This window comes from Labeo rohita, chromosome 21 (genome assembly GCF_022985175.1).
Source record: "Labeo rohita strain BAU-BD-2019 chromosome 21, IGBB_LRoh.1.0, whole genome shotgun sequence".
In the NCBI taxonomy this organism is placed as follows: Eukaryota; Metazoa; Chordata; class Actinopteri; order Cypriniformes; family Cyprinidae; genus Labeo; species Labeo rohita.
Window position 1 is genome coordinate 14,345,508 of NC_066889.1, and position 17,584 is coordinate 14,363,091.

Below are 17,584 nucleotides of genomic sequence, written 5' to 3' on the forward strand. Positions count from 1 at the left end.
TTTCAACGCAAAGCTTCCACGAAGAAATCAGTTGCTAGAAAACGGCAAGTTAAAACTAGACATTTTAGGGATACAGTGCAGTCATACTAGTTTTCTTACACAACATTTCGCCACATAAACAATTAAGTAGTAGTACTAGTTTGTTAGTTATCTTATAATCCATTACAGTGTACAAGAAAAAAATAAATGGCAGCAGCTGCGTTTGTATGAAACAATAGAGCAAGTCCACGATACCAGGATGACACAATTAAGAAATTGTCCACATAATATTGAAGTAAGCTTTAATATTTTATTAGCTAACCAAACGCAAAGCTTCCAGCAAAATTATCAAGCATATAGCACTGACTTAAGTTGCCCCGAAAGAGCCTGAGCTGTGTAATAATTTAATTTAAAGCACAGCCACCACTTCTTTTTTTACTTATTTTTTTTTTGGCGCTTTTTATGCCTTTTATTGTGATAGGACAGTAGAGAGATGACAGGAAAGAGCTTTGAGAGGACCTCGAGACGGGAATCGAACTCGGGTCAACGTGAGCGCACTTGCGCTATATGTCATAACAAAATCATAACATAAATAACATCATAACAAGAAATAGTTTAATAGCTATGATACTGGGTTTGAAATCAAATGTTTGCATAGTTAACAGAAAACAAATCATAACAATGTCTTGGGAAAAACAATCTTAAAAATAACATCATAACCCAAAAGAAATAGTTTCAAATAGCTATGATTCTGGGTTTGAAATCAAATTGGTGTCTCATTTTAGAGCAGTCATATTTATGACCCTGGACCACAAAACCAGTCACAAGTGTAAATTTCTAACAATGCATCTGAAAGCAGAATAAAAAAATCTTAGGACAAAAGATAAAGTTTGAAAATCTGAATCTGATGGTGCAAAAAAATCTAAAATGAGAAAATCAGAAAAGTTGTCAAATGAAGTTCTGAGCAATGCATATTACTAATCAAAAATTAAGTTTGATATATTTACGGTGGGAAATTTACAAACTTCATGGAACATGAAACTTAATATAATGATTTTTGGCATAAAAGAAAAATCGATAAATTTGACCCTCAATGTATTTTAGATTGCAGTCAAATAAGACTGGTTTTGTGGTCCAGGGTCACATTTATGAAAGAAGTCAATTAAATCTGTAAATTCACATGTAATCCCCTTTGTAATTACTGGCATTTTTCAAAAGTAACTGTAATTTAATTACACACTTTTTCTCAGTAACTGTAACTAATTACAATTCCATTTATTTTGTAATTAAATTACGTAATTCCGTTACATGTAACTAGTTACTCCCCAACGCTGTTAATGTATTTATTAATATTATTATTATTGTTGTCTTTATGCTATGGTGAGCAACTAGTTGCAAATCTGTTTTTATCTATCTATCTATCTATCTATAGATTCTATTAACAAATCACATAGAGAGACCTAATCTAAAACACATTTCAATTTAATTGCATTTACACACGTGTAACTTTATCATGCAACACAGATTTATGAATAATCTGAAGGAGCCATATAGCATAAAAAACTGGTCCCAAGAAAAAAAATGGTCCTTTTTGCACCAGGAGAGTGCGCTGTTTACTAAACTTTGGTTAGCACTTCATTTATGTCCATTGGTTCAGAGCTGTTCAGTGTCCAAACAACCACTAGATTAATCTAGAGAGGTCAGTGTGGATCAGAGGTGAAGCACTCAGCCGTCATGACACTTCAGCGGTGCTGCTGGTTCTGGCTAACTCTGTAATCAGGTTACCTACTGCAAATCCTGTTTGAGAAGGCTGTTGGCTGTAACAAGTGGATTGTGCTGGGTAAATATCATATACTTGCAAATGGAAAAAATGTAAGCCCTCCTCTAATATGTTTCTTTGTGAGTTTGTAAAAATATTTCAGAACTTGAAGTACTTTAAAAACGAAATAGAAAGTATGAAACTCAAAATATTTACTATTTTAATGTTTTTATTTGATGCCTGTATATACTTCATTTATAGACTGTTGCTCCTTGTGTGTGTGTGTTTCCCCCTCATTGTTGCTCGTTGTGAGTGTAATTATTATTATCTATACGATTATTCGTGTTATGGTGGATGTGCCTTATTTTGTTGGATGTTCCCTGTCTTGTTGTGTACAATTCGCAATAAAAAAAAAGCAAAAACAAAAACAAAACAAGTGGATTGTGCCCGACACCTTTATATGTTGTTTAGGGGAAAGAGCGGGAATTAGCAACAACCATACTCATTTTTTACTATATTTACCATATTTATTTTTCCTTTTGATTTGAAACCAGGTATTACTAAGACTAATGTTGTCAGTATTTATACTTTAACATGAACAAACTCTACTACTTAGATCAGTGGTTCTCAACCTTTTTTGGGCCAGCGCCCCCCCTAATTATGATTTTTAGGAAATTACTTTATTTCAAGGATGCATTGAATTGATCAAAAAAGACAGTGAAGTACTTTTTTACAGTAAATTAGTTTAAAATAAGTGTAATAACATTAATTTACAGAGTTTTTAAGCATGTTAGTGGTTTTCATCGCTACAGCTTCAGTGTTGTTGAGATGTGGATATATTTTGTTGCCCCAAATTTAAAAAGACTAAAATAAAAATGACATAGTGGACACTGTTATTTTGGTGAGTAAATACCACATTTACACATAAACCCTGCTTTACTATATTTCATAGATTTTGTGAGAATATTTCAAAGTTTACTTAAAAAAAAACTAAGTACAACCCTAATTCTGGAAAAGTTGGGACATTTTGTAAAATGATAAAATCTGTGATTTGTTCATTCTATTTAACTTTTATTTAACTGACAAAAGTACAAAGAAAAGATTTCCAAAGTTTTCACTGACCAACTTAAATGTATTTTGTAAATATAAGCATATTTATTTATAAAATATTTATTTATTTATTTGAAGTATGCAGCACACTCCAAAAAAGTTGTGACAGAGATAGAGAATAACCAAATAAATTGTTTTGAAACACAGCAAGCAGGTGAATTGGTAATAGGTGAGTGTAATAGGTGTATTGGTAATAGGTGTATCATGTTTGGGTATAAATGAAGCTTCTCAGTCTTCGCAAGCAAAGCTGGATCATGGCTCAAAATTTGTTTATATTAACAAAATAAAATTAAGTTGGCCAGTGAAAACATTGGATTTTTTTCTTTGTACTTAAGTCAATTAAATAAAGGCTAAAGAGAACAAATGACATATTCTTGATTTTATGGCATTTCACAAAACGCCCCAACTTTTAATTGGGGTTGTAGAAAGATGGGAATCATATGCTCCTCATTTTCAAAATAGTGACTATTTTAGTGCTGTCCTGATTTATATATTTGTCAATTAAATTTAAAAACTTGCTTTTTGTCAGTGTGTTGTGCCAGCTATAACGATAACAAAAAATGTTTCTTAAGCAACAATCAACATAATTTCTGAAAGATCATGTGACAGTGAAAGCTGTAGTAATATAGCTGGTAGATTTATTGTTTTTACTGTAGGCTGTTTTATAAAGCAAACAAATGCAACCTTTTTTATGAACCCATTAACAAATCATACTGACCTTTTTAATGGTAGTGTATATTATAGGCTATATTTTATTAATAATATGTAGGCCCATTTTGAAAGCATGTATTTTAACCCCAAAAAACAGCCATACATAATTTTATTATTATTATTATTTTTTATTTCATTGAATGCCACATCACTATTTTGATTTATCATTTGAAATATCATTATCATTAGAAGCAAAAAAGGAGCAAAAAAGCCACGTGGATATAAATTAGGCTATAATTGTGAGCTTTGAATAAACTCTTTAGAAATACTGCATTTAAACCACCCGTGGCCAATCAGCAAACAAAAAGCTTTAATATTATTTTTTCTAAAAAAGAAAAAACGTATCTTGCTTTATCGTGTCTAAATGCTTGCTGTTGTTTTGACGCAGCCAAAGTCAAGCAAAAGTTTATGTTTTATGGGAGTCAGTATTGATAAGATTCATTTATTTACCAAGGCCTCTTTCATGTAAAATAATCTGGTTTTATTAGACTATTTATATGTCCGGAGCCTTCATCTCTTTGATATTGCAAGACTATACCAATTTTTATGCGTAAAACATTATATGCACCTTTATTAATCAGCCCCTTTTTTCTGATTTTCATTTATAATGTACGGAAGCCGCTAAAGGGAAATGGTGAAAAAATGAAATGGGAGGGAAAACTATATTTCAGTACTTTTTTGAGCGAATGCAAAGTTTATTGGGAGAACGCAATGCTTTCCGAGATAAATGTGACCCTGGACCACAAAACCAGTCTTAAGTCGCTGGGGTTTATTTGTAGCAATAGCCAAAAATACATTGTATGGGTCAAAATTATTGATTTTTCTTTTATGGTAAAAATCATTAGGAAATGAAGTAAAGATCATGTTCCATTAAGATACTTTGTAAAATCCATACTGTAAATGTATGAAAACTTAATTTTTGATTAGTCATATACATTGTTAAGAACATTATTTGAAGAACTTTAAAGGTGATTTTCTCAATATTTTGATTTTTTTGCCCCCTCAGACTCCTGATTTTTAAATAGTTGTATCTCGAACAAATATTGTCCTATCCTAACAAACCATATATCAAGGAAAAGCTTATTTATTCAGCTTTCATATGATGTATAAATCTCATTTTTGAAAAAAAAAAAAAAAGACCCTTATGACTGGTTTTGGGATCCAGGGTCACAAATGTTTTGCAAGAAATTTTTTTTACTCCTAATATTTTTTCCATTGTCATGTTTTTGTAGCAGCTACATTAATAAAATAAATAAATAAACGAAATTCACCTTTTATTTTTCCTGTAAGAACGAGAGCGGCCATTTGTAAATTTAATGGGTCTGGCTTACAAAACAGCTGGTTTTGCTGCTTGATATTGCAAACTGATATGTCTTACCATACTATTTTAATGTATTTCTCAGTTATGAACACAGTGCTTTGTAGTTGTAAGTTTTACTGCAGGTTGTTATTATTCTCGTTATTTTCACGACGAGTCATCAATCGTCCATATTGGCGGCACTTAATGTAAACAATGCCACTGAACCGAACAAAACTCGCATATTTTGCTGATTATTGCTGCTGAAAATGGTCAGTTATTGTCATGTTTTGGGCTGTACTAATCCGTCAGACCAGGAAAAGCATTTAGAGTAATATAGACTGCCAAAAGTTATAATAAATCAAGGAGAAGAGTGCAAAAAACTGAGGCGTTTGTGGTTGGCCAAACTGGACCAGGATTTCCAGGGCAAGAATATTGACAACATTCATGTTGTTCTTATCATTTCCAGTCAGGTAAGTGAAATATTAGGCTAATATCTTAATTAATACTGCTTGTAGTATCTTTACCACCTATTAACTTTAGTTTGTCAAAATATTGCGCTCTTTCCTGTTTACTAAGTCCTTCTCTATATGATTTGACAGCGTCCACACGTTTTGTTCGTAGTTTAGACAGCATAAATTAGCAGAACAACATATTCAGTAGTACATTAACAGTGCAATCCTTGCTGTTGTTTACATCTGAGTATCTCCAATAGGGCTGCACGTTCGTGTAACTGACCAAATCGTGACGCAAATGCAAACCCTCTATAGAGGCCACAGGCTTACTTCCGTGCTGAAGAATAAGGTGAATTACAAATGTCAAATTTAACTTGGTCGTTCTTGGCGTGAATGCCAAATGATGACTATTTCCATTTTAGACAGTGAATTCATTTTTAAAAAGCACAAGGACAACACAATGAATTCAAGAAGTGAGTTTTATTAATCACAAACATACTGTTCAAGAATTCACACAGGATTTGTACCAGTCCCAAACCAATGGGACATTAATGAATTCAGTGAATGAAATATGTTTCATTTCAAATTCCAGCTGTCTCCAAAACAACCCACAAACTCCACAGAAACTAAAATGAGTGAAAAACATCTGAACTCAGCCTCCACTGAAGAGTTACAAACAAAATTAGAAAAAAAGAAAGAGAACTGAGAGCAGAATAATACCAGAATTGGAGAAAATGCTCTTTTGGCAGTCAGTTTTTGGTACAGCTCTCCCTGCTTTTTTTTTTTTTTTTTTTTCCTTTCAAACCACAAATTTTTAAATTTCTGTTTCCCTCACAGTACTCTATTGACATATGCAGGGACTCAGGCTGTGACTCACAATGTACCTCGCTTTCTAACTTACTATATAAAATCAATTATATAACACGCATATCTAGCGAAACTAGGAATTTCCGATTCCATCTGCTGAATAAACACTAGTGCTCTGTCCTCCTGAAACATTATTTCATTCTACATTTAGGCACTAATACATAATAGAATATCTACGTCAATGAAAAAAGAAGAATTCCCCAAATCAATGCACAACAACAGGTCTATTTACAAAAAATATATATAATATTAGATATGTGACCAAAACTGGTGAGCGCAGAACATTATCATTCCTCTCAAACACCTGTTCTATTCTTAATGTTGACCTGGTTTAAGTGATGAACTGGATGTGAATTAGAAAAACTGTTCTGCATATTCCAATTAGCTGCTACAGCATTTAATGATTGAAAACTGCATTACTGTCGTTGTCTACCAAAGGAAGGCACTTAAGAGGAATGATTTATGATTAGCTGAAGTTTTCTGAGAACATGGTAGAAGTTCAGCTGATTGTACTTTTACGTCTTTAAAATGATGTTTGAATAGTCCAAATTTATCCATAAACTTTACTAAGGAAGAAAATGTAAGTTTACACGTTTCCAGGTTGGTTTTATAAATGTATTTAATAAGGCAGATCCCCTCTCTACCATGACAAGTTAGTTTTTCCATGGAAAGAGTGTCATATTCGCCTCATTCAATGTTTGAAACTTTTTAAGCACAGTGTAGCTCACAGTGGATCTATATACAACCAGTACAGTTAGCCAACAAACAAACCCTGTTATGTAACATGAAGAGTGTTTCTCACTCAAATAAGAAAAAGAAAAGATGTAGAGAGAGAAAGAGAAAAGAAAAAAGAACAGTAAAAAAAATAAACAACCTAGACAGTATATTCACTATATACAAGATAAACAGCTAGCATAGAAGGACACTTAAAAATCAAGGATACGCAGCACTGGTCTTTCAAATCCCCAGCTTTCTTGCTGGTGTTTTTTTGAAGATACTCACTGTCTAAGACTATCTACAAACATGAACATGGAACGTCCTTTCGCTATTAACATGAAATACCAGCAGTATAGTAAGAACATAAGACCTTTGATTGAAGCCGGCGTCGCTGGATATACACTGAAAGGATCTGAATGGAAAACAAAACATCCACACGTCGAGTGGTCTGGTACATTATTAGTTGTTGAATGACTAAAAGATGTGAAGTTGGTGGAAATGATTTCTTTCTCAACCAAAAAAAAAAGTACTGGCTTCCAGGTTAGTATTTTACAAATATTTAAAAAAGTAAAACTTTTTTTCTGTAGGCATTTTAAAATATATTCCATCAAAAATAGTCTGACAAATTTACCTAGTACAAAATAAACGTTTTAAAAATGACAGAAGAGTTTAAGGAAAACGTTTTCTTGCCATACATCGGGTTCTACTGAAAATTGTACATTTGAGTTGTAAAAAGGGGCTGTAAAAGCTGAATTAAAGATACAAGTAACAGTGATCAGACATGATTATTTGTCACCTTTGGCAAATACAAATTGTGTCGTCGCAGACGTGCCGTAAAGCGAGGCACGTGCAATGGCGGCTCCAACAACGATGTCCTCATTTGGGGATTTGTGTTTGCGAGGTATAATAGCGCCAATGACTTTCAACGTAATTCCGCATCTCTTCCATCGCCCGTCCTCCTCCCCTCAGATGACAAATGAGGATTTGTGTCGGAAATCCCCCTGAAAGAGAGAAGATTGAGTAAAGGAGGTTTAACTGATTCCTCTTAAACTGCTAGACTTTCTTAAGCTCTTGAAAGCCTTAATAAATATATATATATATATATTTTCTCATACCTCCTCATCTGTTCTGACATAGTCCACTCCATCTCCTTTTGCTGGAGCTTTGTAACTGGACAGAAAATATTAAATGTTAATTTTACATCTGCAAAAATGTTTTGTTCAAATATCTCTGATGTTAAGACTGAGCTGGAAACATTCAAGAGCTCCTTGGGTGATGAAATGGAAAAAAGCCATAAAACGGTGAGTCAAAACTGCTCTGGGACAGAGTGTGACTCAGACCATAGTCGCTGTCAGACTCGTGTGCTTACTTGTTTCCCGTCTGCTTCTGGCTGGTGAAGTAGCCTCGCTTATAGGCACAGAAGATGCCCACTGTTATACACAGAAGGACCGTCACCACAACCACTACGCCCAGGATGATTCCAGCAATGTTGATGTCATCTACGAAAAAAGACACAGCGTGAGATCTCGGCTTTGCGGAGCGTCCTGCCACATGTGAAAAGGCGTTCAAAATACGTACAAACTTCCATCATCTGCGGTCCACATTCAGAGATCCCAGCCTCATTCCTGGCTCTGCAGTAATATTCTCCAGCATCCTCCTTCCTGACCGCACTGAATTTCTGTAGATCATAAATTACAGTAATTTAAGATGACAGATCATTTTTATTTAGCAAGGATGCATATGTAATGAAAAGTACATTTATAATGTTATAGCAGTTTTTTTTTTAATAATAATAATAAGGAGTCAAGCATTAAAGGTGCCTAGGCACCTTTTGCATCCATTAGATTTTTTCTTCTGCTCTGGGAGTCTATGGCAGCCCATAGAACCGCTTGCGGGAAAGTTATGAAATTTGGCACACGGACAGAGGATAGTCTCAATATTAAGCAGAGCAAATTTGGAGTCTCTATCTCTAACTCTCTAGCGCCACCAACAGGCCAAATTTGCACTCATATTTCTGCTAATAACTTTTGAACTGTATGGTCAAGAAGAAAAAAACATTTTCCTCTGATTCCTTGGTTCATGGCGAGTCGAAAATATTTACACACCAACATTTACATTTCTACAGGTCAAGATTTTTCTGCTATACTGACAAAATTTTTCGCAAATTTGACAAAATTTGCACGAAAAAGGACATGAAGCTATACCTTCGAAATGCTTCAGCGGATTCAAACCAAATTTGGTACGTGTCACGTCAAACATGACCTGAGGGCACGTGTAGTTTTGGTACCTTAAAAAAAAATTAAGATATTAAAAACTGGCATTTTTGTTTATAATTTCTGAGCATTTTGACCAAAAATCATAAGAGTGATCTCGTTATTTTTGGAGCGGCATACTGACTCAAACCATTCCAAATGTTTCTATGTCAACCATTTTGAGTGTGGACCAATTCCAGTTTTGTAGTAAAATGCTGTACATAAATGCTTTAACGTATTGTTGTGAATCTTACAGAACTGTTCGCGGTAAAGTTATGAAATTTGGCACACGGATAGAGGACAGTCTGAATATTAACCACAGCAAAACTGGAGTCTCTATCTCAAACTCTCTAGTGCCACCAACAGGCCAAATTTGCACTCACATTTCTGCTAATAACTTTTGAACTGTAAGGTCTAGAAGCAATTTTTTTTTTCCTCTGATTACTTGGCTCATTGCGATTTAAAAATATTTATATACCAAAATTAAAATTTCTACAGGTCAAGATTTTTCCTCAATATTGACAAAATTTTTCACAAAGTTCACAAAATTTGCACAAAAAAGAACACGGGCTATACCTTCACAATGCTTTAGCGGATTCAAACCAAATTTGGTACGTCATGCCAAACATATCCCTGAGGGCACGTATAGTTTTGGTACCTTAAAAAAGATATTTGACATTTTTGTTTATAATTTCTGAGGATTTTGACCAACAATCATAAGAGTGATCTCGTTAGATTTGGAGTGGCATACTGACTCAAACCATTCCAAATGTTTCTATGTCAACCATTTTGAGTGTGGACCAATTCCAATTTTGTAGTAAAATGCTGTACGTAAATGCTTTAACATATTGTTGTGAATCTTATAGAACCGTTTGCGGGAAAGTTATGAAATTTGGCACACGGATAGAAAACAGTCTCAATATTAGCCACAGCAAATTTGGAGTCTCTATCTCAAACTTTCGCCACCAACAGGCCAAATTTGCGCTCACATTTCTGCGAATAACTTTGGAACTGTAAGCTCTAGAAGCAAAAAAAAATTACTCTGATTCCTTGGCTCATGGCAAGTCGAAAATATTTACATACCAAAATTTTAATTTCTACAGGTCAAATTTTTTTCCGCAATATTGACAAAACTTTTCATAAATTTGACGAAATTTGCACAAAAAAGGACGCAAGGCTATATCTTCGCAATGCTTTATCAGATTCAAACCAAATTTGGTACGTGTCACGCCAAACATGACCTGTGGGAACGTGTAGTTTCGGTACCTTAAAAAGGATATTAAAAAACTGACATTTTTGTTCAGAATTTTTGAGAATTTTGACAAAAAAGTAATATGAGTGGTCTCGTTCATTTTGGAGCAGCATACTGACTTAAACGATTCCAAATTTTTCTCTGTCAGCCATTTTGAGCGTGGACTATTTCGAATTTTGTAGCAAAATGCTGTATGTAAATGCTTTAGCGTATTGTTGTGAAGTCGCTTGTGGGAAATTTATGAAATCTGGCACACAGATAAAGGACAGTCTTATCATTAACCACAGCAAATTTGGAATCTCTAAGTCAAACTCTCTAGCGCCACCAACAGGCCAAATTTGTACTCATATTTCTGCTAATAACTTTTGAACTATAAGGTCTAGAAGCAAAATTAGTTTTCCTCCGATTCCTTGGCTCATGCCGCATTAAAAATATTTACATACCAAAATTTTAAATTCAACAGGTCAAGATTTTTTGCAATTTTTAATTTAGTGAAAAATCTACTTCTTCAAACTCGTGATAGAGGGTTTGTCCAATTTTCACCAAAACAGGCTCAGAATATCTTCAGACAATGCTGGCCAAAAGGTATCAAAAGCTTTTTAATTTACCAAGTTGTTTTTGTAAAGCATGTTAACAAATTTGACCGAATTTGCACAAAAATAGACACGAGGGTATATCTTACAACGCTTTAGCAGATTCAGACCATACTAGGTAAGTGTCATACCAAGCATGACCTGAGGGCATGTGTAGTTTCAGCATTGTTAAAAAAAAGGTTATAAAAATGTGACAATAATTGTTTATAATTTCTGAACATTTTGACCAATAATCATACGAGTGATCTCATTAGATTTGGAGCAGCATACTAAATCAAATGATCCCAAAATGTTCTGCCAGCCATTTTGAGCATGGACCATTTTGAATTTTATAGTAAAATGCTGTAAATAAATGCTTTAACATATTGTTGTGAATGTTATAGAATTGCTTTTGGGAAAAGTTATGAAATTTGCCACACGAATAGAGGACAGTCTCAATATTAATCACAGCAAATTTGGAGTCTCTATCTCAAACTCTCTAATGCCATCACCAGGCCAAATTTGCACTCATATTTCCCCTAATAACTTTTGAACCATAAGGTCTAGAAGCAAAATTCTTTTTTCCTCTGATTACTTGGCTCATGTCGAGTCGAAAATATTTACATACCAAAATATAAATTTCTACAGGTCAAGATTTTTTTGTGATTTTAAATTTCGTGAAAAATCGACTTTTTGGAACTCGTCCTAGACGGTTCGTCCGATTTTCATACTGAATCAAACAATTCCAATTTTTTGTATGTCAGCAATTTTGAGTGTGGACCATTTCAAATTTTGAAGTAAACACTTCAACTTATTGTTGTGAATCTTATATAATTGCTTGTGGGAAACAAATGAAATTTGGCACAAAGATAGAGGAAAGTATCATCACTAACCACAGCAAATTTAGAGTCTCTAACTCAAACTCTCTAGCGCCACCAACAGGCCATATTTGCACCCATATTTCTGCTAATAACTTCAGAACAGTAGGTTCTAAAAAAAAAAAAACAGACCCTCGCACCTCTGTAAGAAACACAGAGATGTTAGTCCTAACTGAATCGATATGTGGAATCACAGACGTTGGGTGATAACAACTGTACTCAAACGGCTGTTAGAACAGGGCTTTAGTCATTTAAAATTAGATGCTCAAATGAATGAATATGACATGATGAAATATAAACTACATTTAAAAGATCTTGTCAACAAAAGACGAAAACACTGAAACCTAGCAGCATCTTTCTGCTTTTAATCTGCAGGCTATAAAAGTACGACTCCGGCAGATCTTAAAGGACACACAGTAAACTCTTCAGAGGTTGTCTCCTTAGGGAGAAGAGGCTGTACTGCAGCACAGGTCAGACTTTAAAAAGTGGTGTGAAGGTTGACGAGGGCACAGAGTACAAATGGCGGAGAATGGCACTCTGGAATGTGCAAATGAGGGCAGCAGATTCCCTTCATGGCTGAGCCCATCGCACATCAACTGGCTCCCCAAAAATATCCCTACGCCTACCCCATCGCCTCTTTTTCCGAACTCACCAGAGTGCCCATCTCTCTGCTCACTGCGTAAGAGGAGTTGAGGAACTTTGGGCTGCTCTTGGGATCCTCAGGGATTTCCTCCTTGTTGCGGAACCACTGGTAATGGGACTTCGGATAGCCCTCATCCTCTATACAGTGCAGCTCTGCTGGTTTGCCTACCGGGACGGACTTGGGTACGGAGCATCTGGGCACGACAGGCTTCACTGCATGGGACACAAGAGAAACATCTCAGAGAAGAAAAAGCATCCTCACACACATGCACCTTAGTGACTCTGACTGCAAGCATCCTGGCCAACTGAACATGCTGCTCTTTCCCCTTTTAGACCCCTGATTAAACTCAGATGCAGTTTCAGAGGTTTCCTCATATAGCCCTGAACACACCCTGTAGAGTTAGAGCTGCAAGCATCCTCAAATGTGCGCCAAGGGCGGGTGCGTTGGCTCGTCGCTCCATCTCATGTTGCATCGTAGCAGTTGGGAAGTACTAACAATGCTACATCTACAACAAATTTAGAATTCCCATCACAAGTATATATACTAAGGACTCGTTTCAGCACAAGGGCTGGTAAACACTTACTGGACTAAGCAATTAATCGATGTAGAATTCTTTGAGTAGAACCCTCACCTCTTACAGTGAGCGATATCAAAATCTCATCAAAGGATTTCTGGTCGTTTGGGGCAGTGACTTCACAGCGGTAATCTGCAGTGTCGGCTCTTGTTGCATTGAGAATGAATAAGCTCGCAAGGTGTCGAATTTCCGCTCTCCTTTCCAAGTCACCTGAAAGAAATTAAAAACAAGTGAGAAGATAGTTGGTTGAAACAGGTGGATGAAAAATTTTATGTTCATAAAATGTGGGATAGTTCACCTCAAAATTAAAATTCTGTCATTAATTACTCACCCTCATGTTGTTCCAAACCCATAAGACCTTCATTCATCATAAAAAGTATTCTCGTAGCTTCATACCATTAAGGTTGAACCACTGATGTAACATGGGCTATTTTAACAATGTCCTTACTATCTTTCTGGGTCTTGAATGTGTCAGTTGCATTGCTGTCTATGCAGGGCCAGAAAGCTCTCGGATTTTATCAAAAACATTATCAAAAATGGTCTTACGGGTTTGTAACGACACAAGGATGCATAATTTACGTTACAATTTTAATTTTTGGGTGAACTATCCGTTTAAATTATACTCTAAAAGTCCAAAATCTTATTAAACACTGACAGAATGTGAGAAAACAGTAGGTTTATTAATATTAACTAAAATAACTAAACACTTTAACACACAATTTTCAATTTGATAACATTAATGTTAAATAGTTAATGGAATAGATAACTTGAACTAACAATGAACAACACAACATTAAATCTAGGTTAATTTTAATTTATAATAACTAATATATAATATTAATTAATATAATATAATAAATGCTATTTTTGTATAGAATACCAAAGAAATTAACTGTTAAGCTGTTAGTATAAACGTTAAAAACTGAAATCTATTGTTTAGTTTTACCATATTTTTTACAACAATAAATCACATTAAAAGTTAGTGTATAAATATATAAAATAAAAAACTCATGTTTTCTTATATTTTCAAAAAACGTTTTTATTGTGTTTTATTGTGTGTTAATGATTTTTTAAAATAATTTTTACTTAAAATAACTCAGCTGCAGTTTGACTGAGATTAACTGAAATTCACAATGAAAAACATGATTTTTTAATAACTGCTAAAAACAGAGTTGTCTGTTTTTGCAAATGAACTCTTTATATATTAATATACTATAAATATATACATATAAATATATGTTAAATAAATTTTGGCATACATTTCTATTCAAAAGTTTGGGCAAAGTTTTTTTTTTTTGGAGAGAAATTAATACTTTCATTCAGCTAGAAGGTATTCAATTGATTCCTATTTAAAAAATGTATATTAAATTAAAAAATTACAAAAAATGCTATTTTCAATAGCTGCTGTTTTTCTGAACTTTCTATTCATCAAAGAATTTTGATAGTAGAAAGTAGTTTCTTAAACAACAAATAAAACTATATTAGAATAACTTCTTAAGGATCATGTCACATGTGACACTGAAGACAAGCAATGATGCTGAAAATTCAGCTTTTGCCATCACAAGAATAAATATATTAAAACAGAAAGCTGTTATTTTAAATTTTAATAATATTTCACAACACTACTGTACATTTTACTGTACTTCTGATCGAATAAACGCATCCGTGATTAAAAAATAAAATTCTTACCAATCCCAAACCTTTGAACAGCGGTGCATGCCGAAATTGTTAATTTTCATGTTAATTTCATGTTAAATATTGCATAAACTGAATGTTAGCAACAAGAACGTTCAACTTGAATGTTCAGTGAAGTGTTGTATAGCTTACCTGCCATTTGTTTTCCAAAATATACATAACTGGGCTCTCCTTTCTTAATCTTCTTCCATTCTATTCTGGGATTAGGAGTGGAGATTGACTCGATCATGCAGGACAGCTCGATCGCTGCATGGGGAGAGAAAAAAAACCGAAAGAGCTCGTGAGCAGTTCCAGTGGCCTGTTTAATGTAGCTAAAGACTGCTGGAGAGCAAATTACTCAGCCTTACGTTCAAACTCATTGACCCATGGTTTAGCATTCGTCGTCTTGAGGATGACTGCCAAGGTGCTGATGTAGCCTGCAACGAGAAGACAGACACAAACATCAGTTTTATGCTGAATTAACAAGTTGACATTTCGGAGGTGTTGTTACAGTCTAAACCACATGTGATATTGGTACCACTGTGCTTCTTTAAAGATTTCTGAAACTCAATTAACAGTCGAGCCCAGCGGCCAAACCCTCCACCCTGACGGCACACATTCTTCGCATCACTGTGAGCTGTGAACGGATATGTTACCAGCCATTTTTAGTTTCACTCTCACAACAAACATCACTGATGTAAAAGCGTCCCACCGCAAATAATTGTGTAGACTGACAAGCAGTCTCTGCTCTGTTATGAATAACAGCTGACTGCTTTAAAGTGAAGGCCAGGGGGCTCGCTAAGTTCATGCCGTCGCTAATAAACGTGCTAAATCAAAAAGGTCAACTTTGAAGTTCGTACTAATTTTAGAAATTCGCGTCTCATCGTTTTTGTTCAACATCAAGAAAAAATATTTAAAAGAATCAAGTAACAAATTCATTCGTTGGGTTTACAGAGGATGAAAAACACTTGTTATATTTGAGAGAACGTGACCTATGAAGCTCATCGCTTTCTCTACCACTTTAAAAGGTTAAAGGTTAACTCCTTATGAAAAGCTGGTTGGTTAACAGCATTTTAGCACTACCATGGATAAGCAACTGAACGCCATACATAAACTACTACTGTATGTCTGTGGTACAAGGTAATTTTGAGTAATAATCTTCCATATAAATATCAAAAACATTGTTTTTTTTCCTGAAAGAGCGTATATTCAGGGCACTGAAATTTTAATGGCCATCTGATTGCTAGGGATAATTTTTATGAATCTTTGATGATTGTATTTTGGGCCAAGGCTCTTGAGAATCCATCCATCTAACACAGAACAAGGCTAGTAATACAACAGAACTAGCTGCGAATTTGAACAAGAAACCACATCAGTGTGTTGCGGGAAAAAAAGTGAGGTGGACAGTATAAAGAAGATGCGTCAGAAATATCTGTTTTTTCTTGTTGTTCCTGAATACAGTTATTAATTTACACAACATAACTGTTTTGTGAATATGGATTTTTATTGACACATTGACACAGGAACAAGCCTCTCTTTGCAGGGAGTTTGATTGACAGGCGATCTGACCAATCATAGGGCTGAATTCACCATTTTGATTTCAACAAGTCAGGAGAGTAGATTAACTTCGGTTGACTTAAACTTGAAAAATGGTGTGTACTAGCACATTTCCGCAGTTAAAACACTTTCTGATGTGATTTCATTTTGGTTCACATGCCGCTTGAACTTAGGTGCTGCAGCGATCTGTTACGACACATTAAAGAGCCACAAAATGGCATTTATTATTTAATTTCTTTAAACAAAAAATACAAAAAATTTCATACTAGAAATTTTAAAAAGAATCAATTCATAAGAGTCATTTGATTGCAAATCAAGATTTTACTACTCATACTGTTGTTCATTTAGAACCAGACACAAATAAAAAATGACTCAGTTGAACTTAGTAAAGGCTCTGGATGATTTTCTGAGTGAGTTTGAAGCGGTTTCATGAGTCTTTTTGACCAAATCAATAAAAAGAATCAATTCGTAAGATTCATTTGATTTCGAATCAGGATATTACTACTCACAATGTTGTTCATTTCAAACCAGACACAAATGAACAATGACTCGGTTGAACTTAGTAATGGCTTTGGATAATTTACTGAGTGAGTTTGAGGCAGTTTCTGAGTCTTTTTGACCAAATCATTAAAAGAATCAATTTACAAAAGTCATTTGCTTACAAATCAAGATTTTACTACTCATACTGTTGTTCATTTAGAACCAGACACAAATAAAAAATGACTCAGTTGAACTTAGTAAAGGCTCTGGATGATTTACTGAGTGAGTTTGAAGCCGTTTCATGAGTCTTTTTGACCAAATCAATAAAAAGAATCAATTTGTAAGATTCATTTGATTTCGAATCAGGATATTACTACTCACAATGTTGTTCATTTCAAACCAGACACAAATGAACAATGACTCGGTTGAACTTAGTAATGGCTTTGGATAATTTACTGAGTGAGTTTGAGGCAGTTTCATGAGTCTTTTTGAACAAATCATTCAAAAGAATCAATTCCTAAGAGTCATTTGATTGCAGATCACAATATTACTACTCATACTGTTGTTCATTTGGAACCAGAAACGATTGAAACATGACTCGGTTGAACATAGTAAAGGCTCTGGATGATTTACTGAGTGAGTTTGAGGCAGTTTCTGAGTCTTTTTGACCAAATCATTAAAAGAATCAATTCACAAAAGTCATTTGATTGTGAATCAGGATATTACTACTCACATTGTTGTTCATTTCGAACCAGACTCAAATGAAAAATTACTCATTGAAACTTAGTAATGGCTTAGTGTAAGTAG

The 17,584-nt window shown here is 34.5% G+C and overlaps 1 protein-coding gene across 1 annotated transcript in view; it reads right to left on the bottom strand.

The window, feature by feature from the left end:
- Nucleotides 1-5,772: 5,772 nt before the first annotated feature.
- Nucleotides 5,773-17,584, bottom strand: part of jam3b (junctional adhesion molecule 3b) — a 45,300-nt gene continuing 33,488 nt past the window's right edge. The window contains exons 2-9 of the mRNA XM_051093252.1: nucleotides 15,109-15,177; nucleotides 14,894-15,007; nucleotides 13,124-13,276; nucleotides 12,502-12,704; nucleotides 8,474-8,573; nucleotides 8,265-8,394; nucleotides 8,011-8,065; nucleotides 5,773-7,896 (exon numbers count right to left, since the gene is read on the bottom strand). Of these exons, the coding sequence (XP_050949209.1) occupies nucleotides 7,861-7,896; nucleotides 8,011-8,065; nucleotides 8,265-8,394; nucleotides 8,474-8,573; nucleotides 12,502-12,704; nucleotides 13,124-13,276; nucleotides 14,894-15,007; nucleotides 15,109-15,177 (860 nt within the window). The 3' untranslated portion in view covers nucleotides 5,773-7,860. The remainder of the gene's footprint in view (nucleotides 7,897-8,010; nucleotides 8,066-8,264; nucleotides 8,395-8,473; nucleotides 8,574-12,501; nucleotides 12,705-13,123; nucleotides 13,277-14,893; nucleotides 15,008-15,108; nucleotides 15,178-17,584) is intronic.